At 41.5% G+C, this 12,498-nt stretch overlaps 1 protein-coding gene across 1 annotated transcript in view; it reads left to right on the top strand.

Annotated features, from left to right (window-relative positions):
- The first annotated feature begins 233 nt into the window (after window positions 1-233).
- KLHL1 (kelch like family member 1) overlaps window positions 234-12,498 on the top strand; it is a 141,427-nt gene continuing 129,162 nt past the window's right edge. The window contains exon 1 of the mRNA XM_035116455.2: window positions 234-721. Within this exon, the coding sequence (XP_034972346.2) occupies window positions 234-721 (488 nt within the window). The remainder of the gene's footprint in view (window positions 722-12,498) is intronic.

Raw genomic sequence — 12,498 nt, 5'->3', positions numbered from 1 at the left:
GAGGGCGCCGCCGCCGCCTTTCCCCGGTCTACCTCTGGCGGCTCTGTAACCCCCTTGTGTATGTGTTTGTTTGTGCCGTTCTTCTTTTAAACCCCCTTCCTTCCCCCTTTCCCCTCGGAGATTCCCTCCTCCGTGAGGCGAGCGGAGCGGGGAAACAGGCGCCTCGCTCCAGCCTCGCCGGTGCCGCGCGCCTCTTCGTCTCCCTCCGCCGCGGCGGCGGCCTCGTCAGCAGCATGTCGAACTCGGGTCGGAAGGACTTTGACGTGAAGCACATTTTGCGCCTCCGCTGGAAACTGTTCAGCCACCCGGCGGCCCCGGCCGGCGGCTGCTTGCAGCAGGACAGCAGCTTCGAGCACTGGGGGCCGAGCCAGAGCCGCCTGCTGAAGAGCCAGGAGAGAAGCAACGGCTCCTTCTGGAAGAAAGCTGCCTCTTCGTCGTCCTCGTCCTCGCCGCCGCCGCCTTGCGCTGCCTCCCCGCCGCCCCTCAACGGGACTTTGCTGCCCTCCACGCGGCTCCATGAACTGGCCGAGCAGCAGCGGCGCCAGCCGGCCCCTCGCACCGCTTTCTACGTGGAGTCCCTGGAGGAGGGGACCGGCCGAGGCGGGCCGGGGGAGTTCACGCGCGAGCGGGAGAAGACGCTGGTGCTGCGCGAGGTCAAGGAAGAGCCGGCGCCCTTTCTGGAGGGCGGAGGCCAGGCAACAGGTGAAGGGGCCGCGAACAGGTACAGTACTCGCCGCGGCACCTGGGCTTCTCCCGCTCAGGGGAGCAGCTGGCCAAACAAGGTGTTTGCGAGGCTGCATTTGGAGGGAGAGAGGTGTCCACCCTCCCCCCTCTTTCTCTCTCACACACACACGAGAGAGAGAGAGAGAGAGAGAGAGAGAGAGAGAGAGAGAGAGAGAGAGAGAGAGAGAGAGAGAGAGAGAGAGAGAGAGAGAGAGAGAGAGATGCCTGCTAGGAAGGTCAGCGTACTCTTCCTCTGTAGGTTTTTGTTTTCTTTAATGCGCTGCACTTTGTCACCCTCGCGACGCCCCACTCCACGGTATAATTCATTGCACGTGTTTGTCCCCTTGATCTCCTTTGCAATAGGGTAACTGGAGGAAGACATGAAATAAATTAAGGCACATTCCTAGCCCACCTCTGCCAGATGCATGCTTTCTCGGGAGTAAGCCCTACTGAACTCTGGGAGACTTCTAAGCCTGTGGGTCTACTCTCCACGCTGCATGGCTGCAGCCTTGCTTGAAGTAAATAGCTGGGTGCTGAGTATGTTCCCTTGGAAGCGGAACTCAGTGGGGCTCACTCCCCAGATTGCTTCCTTGACAGTTTACTGTGTGATGCCTACTCTCAGATCCCAGCCTTCAAGACTTGGAAATTGGTAGAACTTGAGTAAAGATGGGTAGGAAAGGGCTGCATATCCCTTTGAGTTCAAAGGGAGGGATTAAGTGCATATCTAACTCTCCCTTTAACACCAGTGGCACAAAATTACTCATCTTTGATAGATCATGCACTTAGCCTTCATGATGCCACAAGACTCTGGGGCTTTCCTCCCTGCCAAAGAGTAATTGCACTTATGTTTCTCCACCCCTCTGCAAATGCTGTTTCAAATATGCCAATGTAACAGTCCAAACGATAGAGAGTCAGTGATGAATAGTAATCTGCAGTTTTCTAAAGTCGTAGGAGTGGACATGGAGCTCAAGTTAAACAGATTCCAGATCTGGAAGAACTTTCCATTTTGCCCCATGTACTTTTACCACATGGTTTTAAATCCATTGCATGCACTTGGTGTTAACTGAACCCCACATTCCAAATGCATGTGCAGTTATTTCTGACTCTGCATGGTCCCTGCGGTGGGATCAGCATATAGGCTACAATTAAACAATCCAGCTGGTCGCATGCACTTCTGGTGCCGTTGTTTTCGGTGAGAATTAATGACATGCTTAAATCATTCCTGTTTAAATCTAAACCGTTTAACTTTGGGTGGTCTGTGACAATGCTGATTTGCTGAAGAGGGTATATAATTCTCTTTTCTCTTCAGTGAGTTTTACAGCAAAGGTTTTTGGGGAAATCGTGCTGCAAGAGGACCATCCAGGAGGTCTTCATTTGGCAGGGATCACAGTAACAAAACTTTGTAATCTCAAATTGATTTGGTTAGTTTGATATCCATCTCTCTTGCTCTTACCAATTGCGTTTGAAGGATACTTGTGTGATACCTTCAGACAATTTAATTTGAGCTAGACTCAAGCAGGGTCCTGCCCCATATCCCCCCCCCCAGTGCTAGGACATAAGTCTGGAACACATGAACTAATCATGTAAGGAAGGGTGTGTTTGAATATAGGCAGAATGCCTTTCTGCCATACCAAATAGCCACTGTCGGTTTGGAAACAGATGATGAAGATAAAGGCTTTATACGTGTAGGACAAAGGGTACCAACTTGAACTCTGGTTCTCTCATTTTAGAGTTAGGTAATGAATTTTAATATCCAAGCTCATATTCTAGATACATTTTTAAGATACATATTGTTGCTGAAGGCTTAAAGATTGGACTGATTAGTATATGAATCCTGAACTTGTTCTACTAGGTTATTTGCTTCTGCTAGAAGTCCCAAAAGTTATAAAAGTCTTGGTTCCCAAGCATTTTAGTATGGGGCTCATATTAAAAATCCGCCTACTCAGTTAAAGCTCCGTGTTCAGATAGAAAAGTCCTGTAGCCAGTGTTTGCTGCATTGCCTCATGGTACCCTCTAAGTTTCCATCAACATTTGGAGTCCAGGTCAGTAAGTCCCAAAAAGATGGAGCAAGGTTGCAGTACATCAGTCAAGTGCCATTGACATTAATGGAACTTCTGAGTAAATATGTTTGGGATTGAGCATCACAAGTATTTGCACTAATAACCATGCACTCTTTCCATTTTATCAGATGAAGTGTTCTGTCTGCATTTCCAGTTGATTAATTCAATAAGAGATCATGCTTTCCTTTCTCTCAGTATGTAAGGTTTTCAGTGCCTCAGTTTTTTTCTGTTTCTGGGGTGCCTGAATGTTAAATCAGGGCTGTTAAGAACATGTCTAATTATAAAAAAACATGATCAAATCAAAGTTAAGCCATTTTAAGCCTCTCATTTGAATGACAAGAGTACATGCTTAGATGTGCTTCTGTTAAAACCACAACTTAAGTGTTTCATTTCGGCTGGGTTATATTTAATCAAATGTTGAGGTACCAAACTTGTACAGAAATGAAATGTTTTTTTAAAAACTTTCTGGGTGCCACTCAGATTTATAGGAGGGCAAGCAGGCAGGGGTCTGAATTTTCAGCCTTGCAGTTAACCAAGATGGGACTGAATTGTCAGCTCCTATCTTTAAAGGGCTCAAACCCTTAAATATTTGTTGTCTTCTTCTATCAAGAGATCAGTGTGTTTTGCTGGATATGATGCTTGTTAAATTTGCTTCACTGCTAAGTCTGGAGTTCAGAGAGGTGTGGTGACATTTAGTAGGTCTATGCCTTTCTTAAATGCTGCATGTAAAATCCTAGCTTTGGGGGAATTGTTGCATGCTGCCCAAATTCTCCAGTGGTAATCTTAACTGTGAAACTATCCATGTACAGTATTTGCCACAAAACTATCAACAGATTGTTGCATCTGCATTTAGTTGCTATCCTTCCATGATTCTAGATAAACAACTGAAGTTTCCCAAATGACCAAAGCCATAGATGGGAAAAATTCTGAACTTCCTGAAGTTAAAAGCTGTTGATTCAGTACTACTTGTTTTTAGCAAAAGTGGATCACTTTTGTATGTCTAGTCATTTTTCTGTGTCATTTGATTATCTTTGCTCTGAATACAGAAGAGGAACATCTGTATTACCTTATTTTACCTTCATATTCTGGGTGTTAGGAAGAGAAATTGCTTGTCATGGTGTATTGCATAAAAACATAGGTAATGTTTAGATCAGGCAGAAAGAAACTTTCTGTATATTTTTAGATGGCAAAAACCTCCCAAATAAAAACCAATGAGAAACCCAAAACTGATGCAATGTAATTATGGTGCAAACTTCTGGGAACGTTTTGGAGTGCTTCACATTCACTGGCAACTGCAGGTTAGAACAGTGTTGTTTGTAGGAGGAGGAGGAGTCCCAACCATCCTTTTGGTTTCATGGGTGAAAATAGTGCCTGGAAAAAGGCCAGATGGAAATATAGTTACTGTGTTTAAGGACATGCATAAAATAGGTGCTTACCTAATTAGTTTTGCAATAACAAACAAACCAGCAAGCCACAAACACATTGTGGAACCTGGGCAAGCAGAGGGAAAGTGGCAGTGAGTGCTTCAGATAAAAGGCAGTGGGTGGGAAATGACAACCCGCACCTGAGCTTGCAGCCTTTTCTCTAAAAATTCCTGACCTATAAGCAGCACTGTTTGGCAGCAAAACACAGGGTTCGGAATCCCTTGTCTGGTGCCCTAGGTGTAGTTCTGTGCAGTCTTTTATTCACAATTGCTCCATCACTACTTTAGTTTGGAAAGCATAAAATATGCTTTGCTCTTTGTTGGAAAGAATGGGACAGGCTCATGTGAATTGGCAGGTGGGAACCTGTGTGAGATCTCAGCCCCATTACTAGGCTGCTCACGTGAGTGGTCCGCTTGTGTGAGCAGTCATTTGTGCGTATAACAATATATGAATCAGTTTCAAGGCAGTGAAGCGGAGAAACTGATTTCATACAATTTGACTTTTTTATTGAAAAGTTTTGTGGGTATTCATGTACCGGTAGTTCTCTTACTTTGGGAGCATCAGGGGAATTTGTAGCTTATACTGGTGATTCTGCAAAATGGAAGGAACAGAAAAAGTGAAACAAAGCCGCCTTTTGGATGATCAGCAAGTTCCAATCATGTTTGGAAGCTTTGAACCTGAAGAGATGTTCTTCTGTAGGCATGGGAATTTAGAAGAAAAATATGATGAAGTGTTCTTTTGCATTTCCTGGTTGGCTACATAGGTTAAATGCCAGTCAAAGTTTTAAGTTCCTTTGATTTCATTGGGAGAGATCCAAGTACCTACTTGACCGTCCAATTGAAATCATTAGGATTTTAAAATCATCAAAGCTGCCATGGAATTTACTTCTCAACAAACATGTATAGGTTTGTACTGTAGGTTTGTGTAGAATGATAATCTCAGTGGTCACTAGGTGCTCTGAGACCAAGGGAAAAGCTTGGGGGTGAATCATTTTTACTTCATTTCTCTCTTATTTCTTAAATAATATCTTCAATACCATGGCTTCAAATGGAATATAATAGAGCTTTTTGTACGTTGACTCATTTTTTGTTGCTGTCTCTGGTTAAATACCAAACAACTTCAGGATATAAGAAATAGTCCAAACTAGCCAATAAATCTGCAGTAACTTCAGAATAACACCTTACCTATTAATTTTTTTTAATTTTTTTTTAGGATTGGCCACCACTATTTCTTAAGAGTCATTGTGGCACTGCTTAAAAGCACTGTGGAAGTGCTTTTAAAACACTTTTCCTGTGCTGGTTCCCTTGCCACCCTGCCCTTTAATGCTGCTAATTGTCTCCAGAAGTCCTATTTGCATCACATGACACCTGATGCACAACAACGTGAGGGGATTTTCTATAGGAAAGAGAACAGAGGAAAGGATGTTTAAGAGGGAGGCATGGCCAGTCCCAAACATGTTATTTTAAAAACACTATTAATGTAACTTATAGTTCATCCCCGAGTTTCTACACAAGGATGAACTGTGGCTTTATCATATCATACTCAGTTTTATTTAAAAAAATGTTGTTTTGAAACAGCCAAACACAGCCTGAACTTGAATGACTAAGGAAACTGAATTAGCAATATTTCTGTCTCTGCTGCCCTTTGGAGTTCACTGTAGTCTTGTTTTGGCTCACCTCATTAGAGTCTTAAAATTATTGCATTCACTTAAGCTGCATATTAATTTGTAACAATATAAAAAATTCCTTCAAGTAGCACCTTAGAGACCAGCTAAGTTTGTCATTGGTATGAGCTTTCGTGTGCATACACACTTCTTCAGATACACTGAAACAGAAGTCACCAGAGAGGGTGGGGAGGGGTATTACTCAGAAGGGTGGTGGGAATGGAAGATTGACTGATAGGTGTGGTAAACCTGTTGATGACTGTTAACGACTGATTGCAATTGGTCTTACAGGAAAAAGCAAGGGGTGAGATGGCTAAAGATAGCTTTATCATGTATAATGAGATAAGAATCCAATGTCTTTACAGTGGTACCTCGATTTATGAACACAATTGGTTCTGGAAGTCTGTTCATAAACTGAAGCGAACTTTCCCATTGAAAGTAATGGAAAGTGGATTAATCTGTTCCAGACGGTCTGCGGAGTACTTAAACTGAAGCGTTCATAAACTGAAGCGAACTTTCATATTGAAAGTAATGGAAAGTGGATTAATCCGTTCCAGAGTACTCAACCTGAAGCGTACTTAACCCGAAGCATGGGTGTAATTGGTTCCGGAAGTCTGTTCATAAGCTGAAGCGTTCATAAACTGAAGCAAACTTTCCCATTGAAAGTAATGGAAAGTGAATTAATCCATTCCAGATGGGTCCGCGGCATTTGTAAACCAAAAATTTGTAAACCGAGGTGTTCATAAACTGAGGTTCCACTGTATTTAGACCAGGTCTCTCCATGGTTTTTAAGTTTGGTAATAAGTTGCAGTTCAGCAACTTCTCTTTCCAGTCTATTTCTGAAATTCTTTTGTAATAAGACAGCTACTTTGAGATCTTGTATAGAATGACCTGGGAGATTGAAGTGTTCTCCTACTGGTTTTTCTGTCCTGTGATTTTTTTTATTTTGTTTTGACTACGTCAGACCAACACGGCTACCTAACTGTAACTATTAATTTATAGAAATGTTTTGGTTTTGTCGTATTACCTAGTGGGGTGGAGTCTCATGCAACTACTTCTCTCAGATAATTCTCTCTGGCATGACCACCTTGTATCTGACAGTTATTATTTTTATAGAAAAGTTCGGAAGTGCTTCATTTAACTTTATTGTTTTCAATATTTGGTGTTCTTTTAAAAAAGAGACCTCACGATCCTCTATTGATTGTAATTGCAGCATGTGATCAACTAATGCTAAGTTTAAAGTACCTGTGTACGCATCAGAAGAGTATAATACAGCTAACAATGATTGAGATCAGTGGATTCGTGGATCCCTTAACTCAGGCATGTCAAACTTGCGGCCCTCCAGATGTTTTGGACTACAATTCCCATCTTCCCCAACCACTGGTCCTGCTAGCTAGGGATCATGGGAGTTGTAGGCCAAAACATCTGGAGGGCCGCAAGTTTGACATGCCTGCTAACTCCATTTCTTTCAGTGCTTTAACAAATTTCAGTTGTATTTTATACCGTTTCTTGTTTACTAATTCATGAACCTGCAATGGTATTTGTAAATAAAATTGCAAGTGCAATCACTCTTTCGCGTGGATTTTTAGGCTTTATATTATAAAGAAAAGATATTCTTGTGTTAAATGTTTCAATATAGTAATATATCCAGATTGAGTAACCTGCTTGAGGTAGGCAGATCATTAAATGAGAATTAGCCTGACAGCAACTGCTTTATAATTTTGTGGTGTTTTCAGCTGTGGAAGAAAAATGTTTAATCTCCTTGAAATAAGCTTTTAGTGTGTTTATCAATGAGCATGGTTCATTACACAGCAACTATGCTACATAAACAACCAAGATGTGCAAGAGCTAAAGAAAAAGTGCTATCAGCAAAGATCATGGTGGTAAATTTTAAGGGTGTTATTAAGCTTGATACTTCTGCTAGTTCAAGCACTTTGGACTGCACAACAGAACTTCATTCCCTCTCCTATCCCTGGGTTCTCCAGACCTCCTAAATCCATTATGGGTCCCCCCCCCACAACCCTCTGGAACAGATTTAGGCTGGGGGTCTTGTCATCTTGGCAGCTCAGGACCTCCATACACACTGCCCAGGCTTGCACCTCAGGGAGGTCACATCGGTGATGCTAACGCACCAGCTGTCTTTGCCCTTGCAGGTGCACTCCATTGTCTCTTTCAGGACAGACAGATGCCAACGACTCCTAACTTAATTTGGTTAGGCTTGCAGCCTAAGGAATTAACCCAAATGCAGAAAAGGAGGGCTTTGAGAGAAGAGAGGAAGATAGCATCACACATAAGATCCATGTAAGAATGTCACATCTTACAGGTTTTCACCTATATTAGGACTGAAATTTTGCTTATTAGATTATAAGGCTGCTCAAATCTGTAGTATGAATGCAACATTTCCAAAATCACTTATGATTGCAGGGTCTGTTATTGTAACTGGACATTGCTTTACCCCGAGGCTTTGAGTTCCTGACTTACAATTATTGTCTTAGTTTATGTCTTTCCCCCCTTATTTTAGAGTTGGCAGCCAAGATTCCTGAAAAATAATGATGATTAATGATTCCCACCCTCCTTGAAACTACAACAGTAGATTTCTAAAATACAAGAATTTGTGTAAGCTATCAGATTCTTCTAATATATTAGTATCTTTGGCTGATAACTTATATTATTATTACTTTCTATCATCATTACTTTCTATTATTGTGGCCTAAGCTTACAGTAAGTTTTAACTTTGTATTTCTTGGCTAGATTCTCTGTACTAATCACACAGCAGCAACACAAGTCATGAAATTGTGCTACTGTAACTCCTGAGTAAGCTTAGCAGGCAAATAAGAGGAGAGGTCCTCTTGAGGATCCCAAATTGGTTAAGTTGCAGGTTAAGTAAGAATAAATACAGTTCTCCAAATGGAGAGATGTAGAAAGTGGAGTATGTACTGAAAGGATCAATATTGGGACCTGTACTTTTAAACTTGTTCATAAACGATGGAGAATTAGGAGTGAGCAGCGAGGTGCTCAAGTTTGCTGATGTTACTAACTTGTCAGGGTCATTAAAACAAGACGTTATTGTGAAGAGTTCCAAAAGAACGGCTCCAAACTCGGTGCATAGGTGGTAAAATGCCAAATGCAATTCCGTGTAAACAAGTGTAAAGTGATACATGCAAAGGCAAAAAATAATATCAATAATTTCACAATATACGTTTATGGGGTGAGATGACGGTGACTGATCAGAAATGAGACCTTAGGGTTGTAGCAGATAGCTCAAAGAGGATGTTGATCCAGTGTGCAACACCTGTGAAAATTTAAATTACGTGCTAGGCATCATTAGGAAAGGAAAGGAAAATAAAGTTGCCTTTATTTTAATGCTATAATACAAAACTATGGTGCGACCACATTTGCCATACTGCATATAATTCTGGCCATCTCGCTTCAAAAAGGACACCGTAGTCTTGAAAATTTTTAAGAAAAGGGCAACCAAAATGATCAAGGAATGGAGCAGCTCACCAGTAAGGAAGGTTGCAGTATTTGGGACTTTGTAGTTTAGAGAAAATAAATGGGTGTTTAGAGAAGAGGGGACATGATAGAAGTTCAGAAAATTGTCCATGGCATGGATGAAGGAATTAGAAACAAGTGGTCCCGTTCCCCCCTCCCCCCATTTCGTAACACTAGAACTCATGGACATCCATTGAAGCTGAATGCTGGGAGTCTCGAGTCAGACAAAATTAAGCACCTTTTCACACAATACTTAGTTAAGCTAGGGAACTGAGTCTCACAGAAGTCAGTGGTGCCCACCAACCTGTTGTTGTGTTGTTTAGTCGTTTAGTCGTGTCCGACTCCTCATGACCCCATGGACCATAGCACGCCAGGCACTCCTATCTTCCACTGCCTCCCGCAGTTTGGTCAAACTCATGTTCGTAGCTTCGAGAACACTGTCCAACCATCTCACCCACCAACCTAGATGGCTTTAAATGAGGATTAGACAAAATCATGGAGGAGAGGGCTGTTGAACTCTACTAGCCATGATGGCTGTGCTCTGCCTCCACAACGGAAGGCAGCAATGCTTCTGAATACCAGTTGCTGGAAACCCCAGGAGGGGAGAGGGCTCTTGTGCTTGAATCCAGCTTGCAAGTTTCCCATTTGGGCACCTGGGTGGCAACTGAGAAGAGGAAGTTGGACTAGATGGGCCGTTGTCCTGATCTAGCAGCCTCTTACGTTCTTATGAGAAATTCGGATGCAGGATGGTATACAAATTTAATGAACAAATGAATAAAACTATATTATTGTAACTCAAAAATCCAATATTCTGTCCTAGGTACTCCTATTTGTACTCAAAATCTGACCACAGTGGCAACATGCTACTTATTTTCTGGTCTTTTAGCTAGCAAAGGTAAAGGTGTCACAAAATGTGTAAATATTGAGATTAATCAGTGAACCTATTCAGCCTTGGATATTTATTGCCAGGAGGTGAATCAATCTTGGTATCTGCTTTGGTACTCTTTCTTCTCCCCCACTCATACAGTGCCACAGCACAAGTTCAGAGGAATTAAGCATCGTCTCTGTATTGGAGGGATTTTTTTTATCTCTTGTTGGTTTTTTAGTTCCTTATTTTACACTAGATTTCTATAACCTCCTTGAAAAGTTAGACAAGCTTTGGAAAATCCTTATTAATGCAACAATGTGAACGTGTAAAGGCTGGATATTCATACTGAGAGACATTGGGGACATCTTGCTGAAATCCTGTTTCACTTCACTTGGATTCAGATCACAGAGTAAAAGTTTGGAGTATTGCATTTGTAGGCGAATCATTTTCTGGAGGGTTTTTATGCAAAGGACTGACATTTTTGTTTATTGCTAAAAACTTCTGTGAATACATTTGAATTGCCATTTTATGCGTCCTCATTTTGTGAGCTTCCATCTTTCTTTTGATGCAGTCACAGTGCATTTTCTTCATCTCGCAACCCAATTCCTTCCTATCCCCCTTTCTTTAAATAAATGGGATTCTACTGTTCCCATAACCTTATTATAGTAATACCCCAGTCCTAATGACCTTTTGCTTGGAATTAAATGCAACTGAGAACATTGAAATTTATATCCCAGCAAAGATGTCTAGAAAAAGGATTGTAAGTGTCTATTCTGAATCATAAAATGGATAAAGAAATAAAGGTTTTAAATAGAACAAAGGCTCTTATGTACCATCTGCCTAATTACCAGCTGAGCTACCGGTACTAGTTTAGCCTCTTCACAGGTGTTATTTTATAAATAAGAATCTTTGACCATGAATACAAATTCTTTGGGAAAGTTTTTTTCTCCCTACATTGTAACCCCTGGTAAATTTAATATTTTTAATAGCAGTTTCCTAAACAACCTGAAATAAGTTTTTTCTCCATAATTTCAGCTTTCAAAATTGAAGAAAAAGAAAATGTATTCAAATTCTACACTAGGGATTTGAATGGACTTATATAGGCAGCTAGTGGAGGTGCACAACCAGTTAGATTTCTGCATCCTTGTGCTTGGACTAATCCCTGTTGAACTGCTTGGGTGCCTTCTTTTGTTCTTACTTCAGAACTCATTTCATTATTCAAAATTTGAATTATAGCAAAAGGAGAGCAATACTTTCTTTTCATGTAGATGGGTATATTCTCAGGTGCATTGCATAGAACATAAAGATAGAACATAAATTGGGTTGTCCTTCCTCTGAACAAAAAGCCTACTCTGGTCCCTATATTTTTGTGATGGTATTTCTGCTTGCAGTGCCAGCGTAATAGTCATGTGGTACTAGCATGACATTGTATTTTGTGACATTGCTCCGTTGTAGTTTACCCCCATTCCAAATTTGTTTTATGGCACAGTAAAGTCTTGGCTACGCTTTTAGTTGATTCAATTGTGATTCTCAGTTTCCATCCCATTAAAATCACTGTGATTAAATGTGGATCAAGCTGTAAATCCTACTCTTGCTTTAAGCTTTCCTAGCATTAAGTTTAAAACATACTGTGTCTTTCCTTTTCTTATGATGCCCATTGTGGCTGGTGGGGTGAAGAGCAGGGCAGGTAATATTATGTGGAGCCCAGGGTAGCAAGAGGTAGAGCAGGAAACAAGCTACACCTGCTAAGATTCTCTCTTCTAAACAGCTGCTAGAATAATGCCCATTACATAGTACAATTCTCTGACTGCTAGGTTCTACAGACTGTCGGACAACCCTGTCCAGCTTCTGATATGGGGTGGATGTTGATGCTTTCTAGCATTGGATGGTGAGATGTTGGCTACCATTGCAACTTGCATTATCCATCATCGTTGACACGGTGATGCAATTTCTCTTGTGTTAAGAGAACATTTCTGCTGTGCAGCACTTCCTGGGTTGGGTTACAAGAAGTTGAAACAACAATAAAAGAAATCAACACAGAAATATTTAGTGCACCACAGTATGAAAGAACAGTATGAAAGCAATAAACAGCACTGCAAATAAGCACTATGTGTAGATAGCAGAAGCCCCCAAGTCAGGTTAAGAGCTGAAAATGTGAGGGCTGAATCGAGAGCAAAGGGCATCCGCCAACTAGGATGGGATCATTCCGCATCAAATGGACTTGACCCATGTTCAGTGACAGTTATCTGCAAGTTCAGAAATTTATTG

Source organism: Zootoca vivipara, chromosome 4, assembly GCF_963506605.1.
Source record: "Zootoca vivipara chromosome 4, rZooViv1.1, whole genome shotgun sequence".
Classification (NCBI taxonomy): Eukaryota; Metazoa; Chordata; class Lepidosauria; order Squamata; family Lacertidae; genus Zootoca; species Zootoca vivipara.
This window is presented reverse-complemented; position numbering and strand designations above follow the sequence as displayed.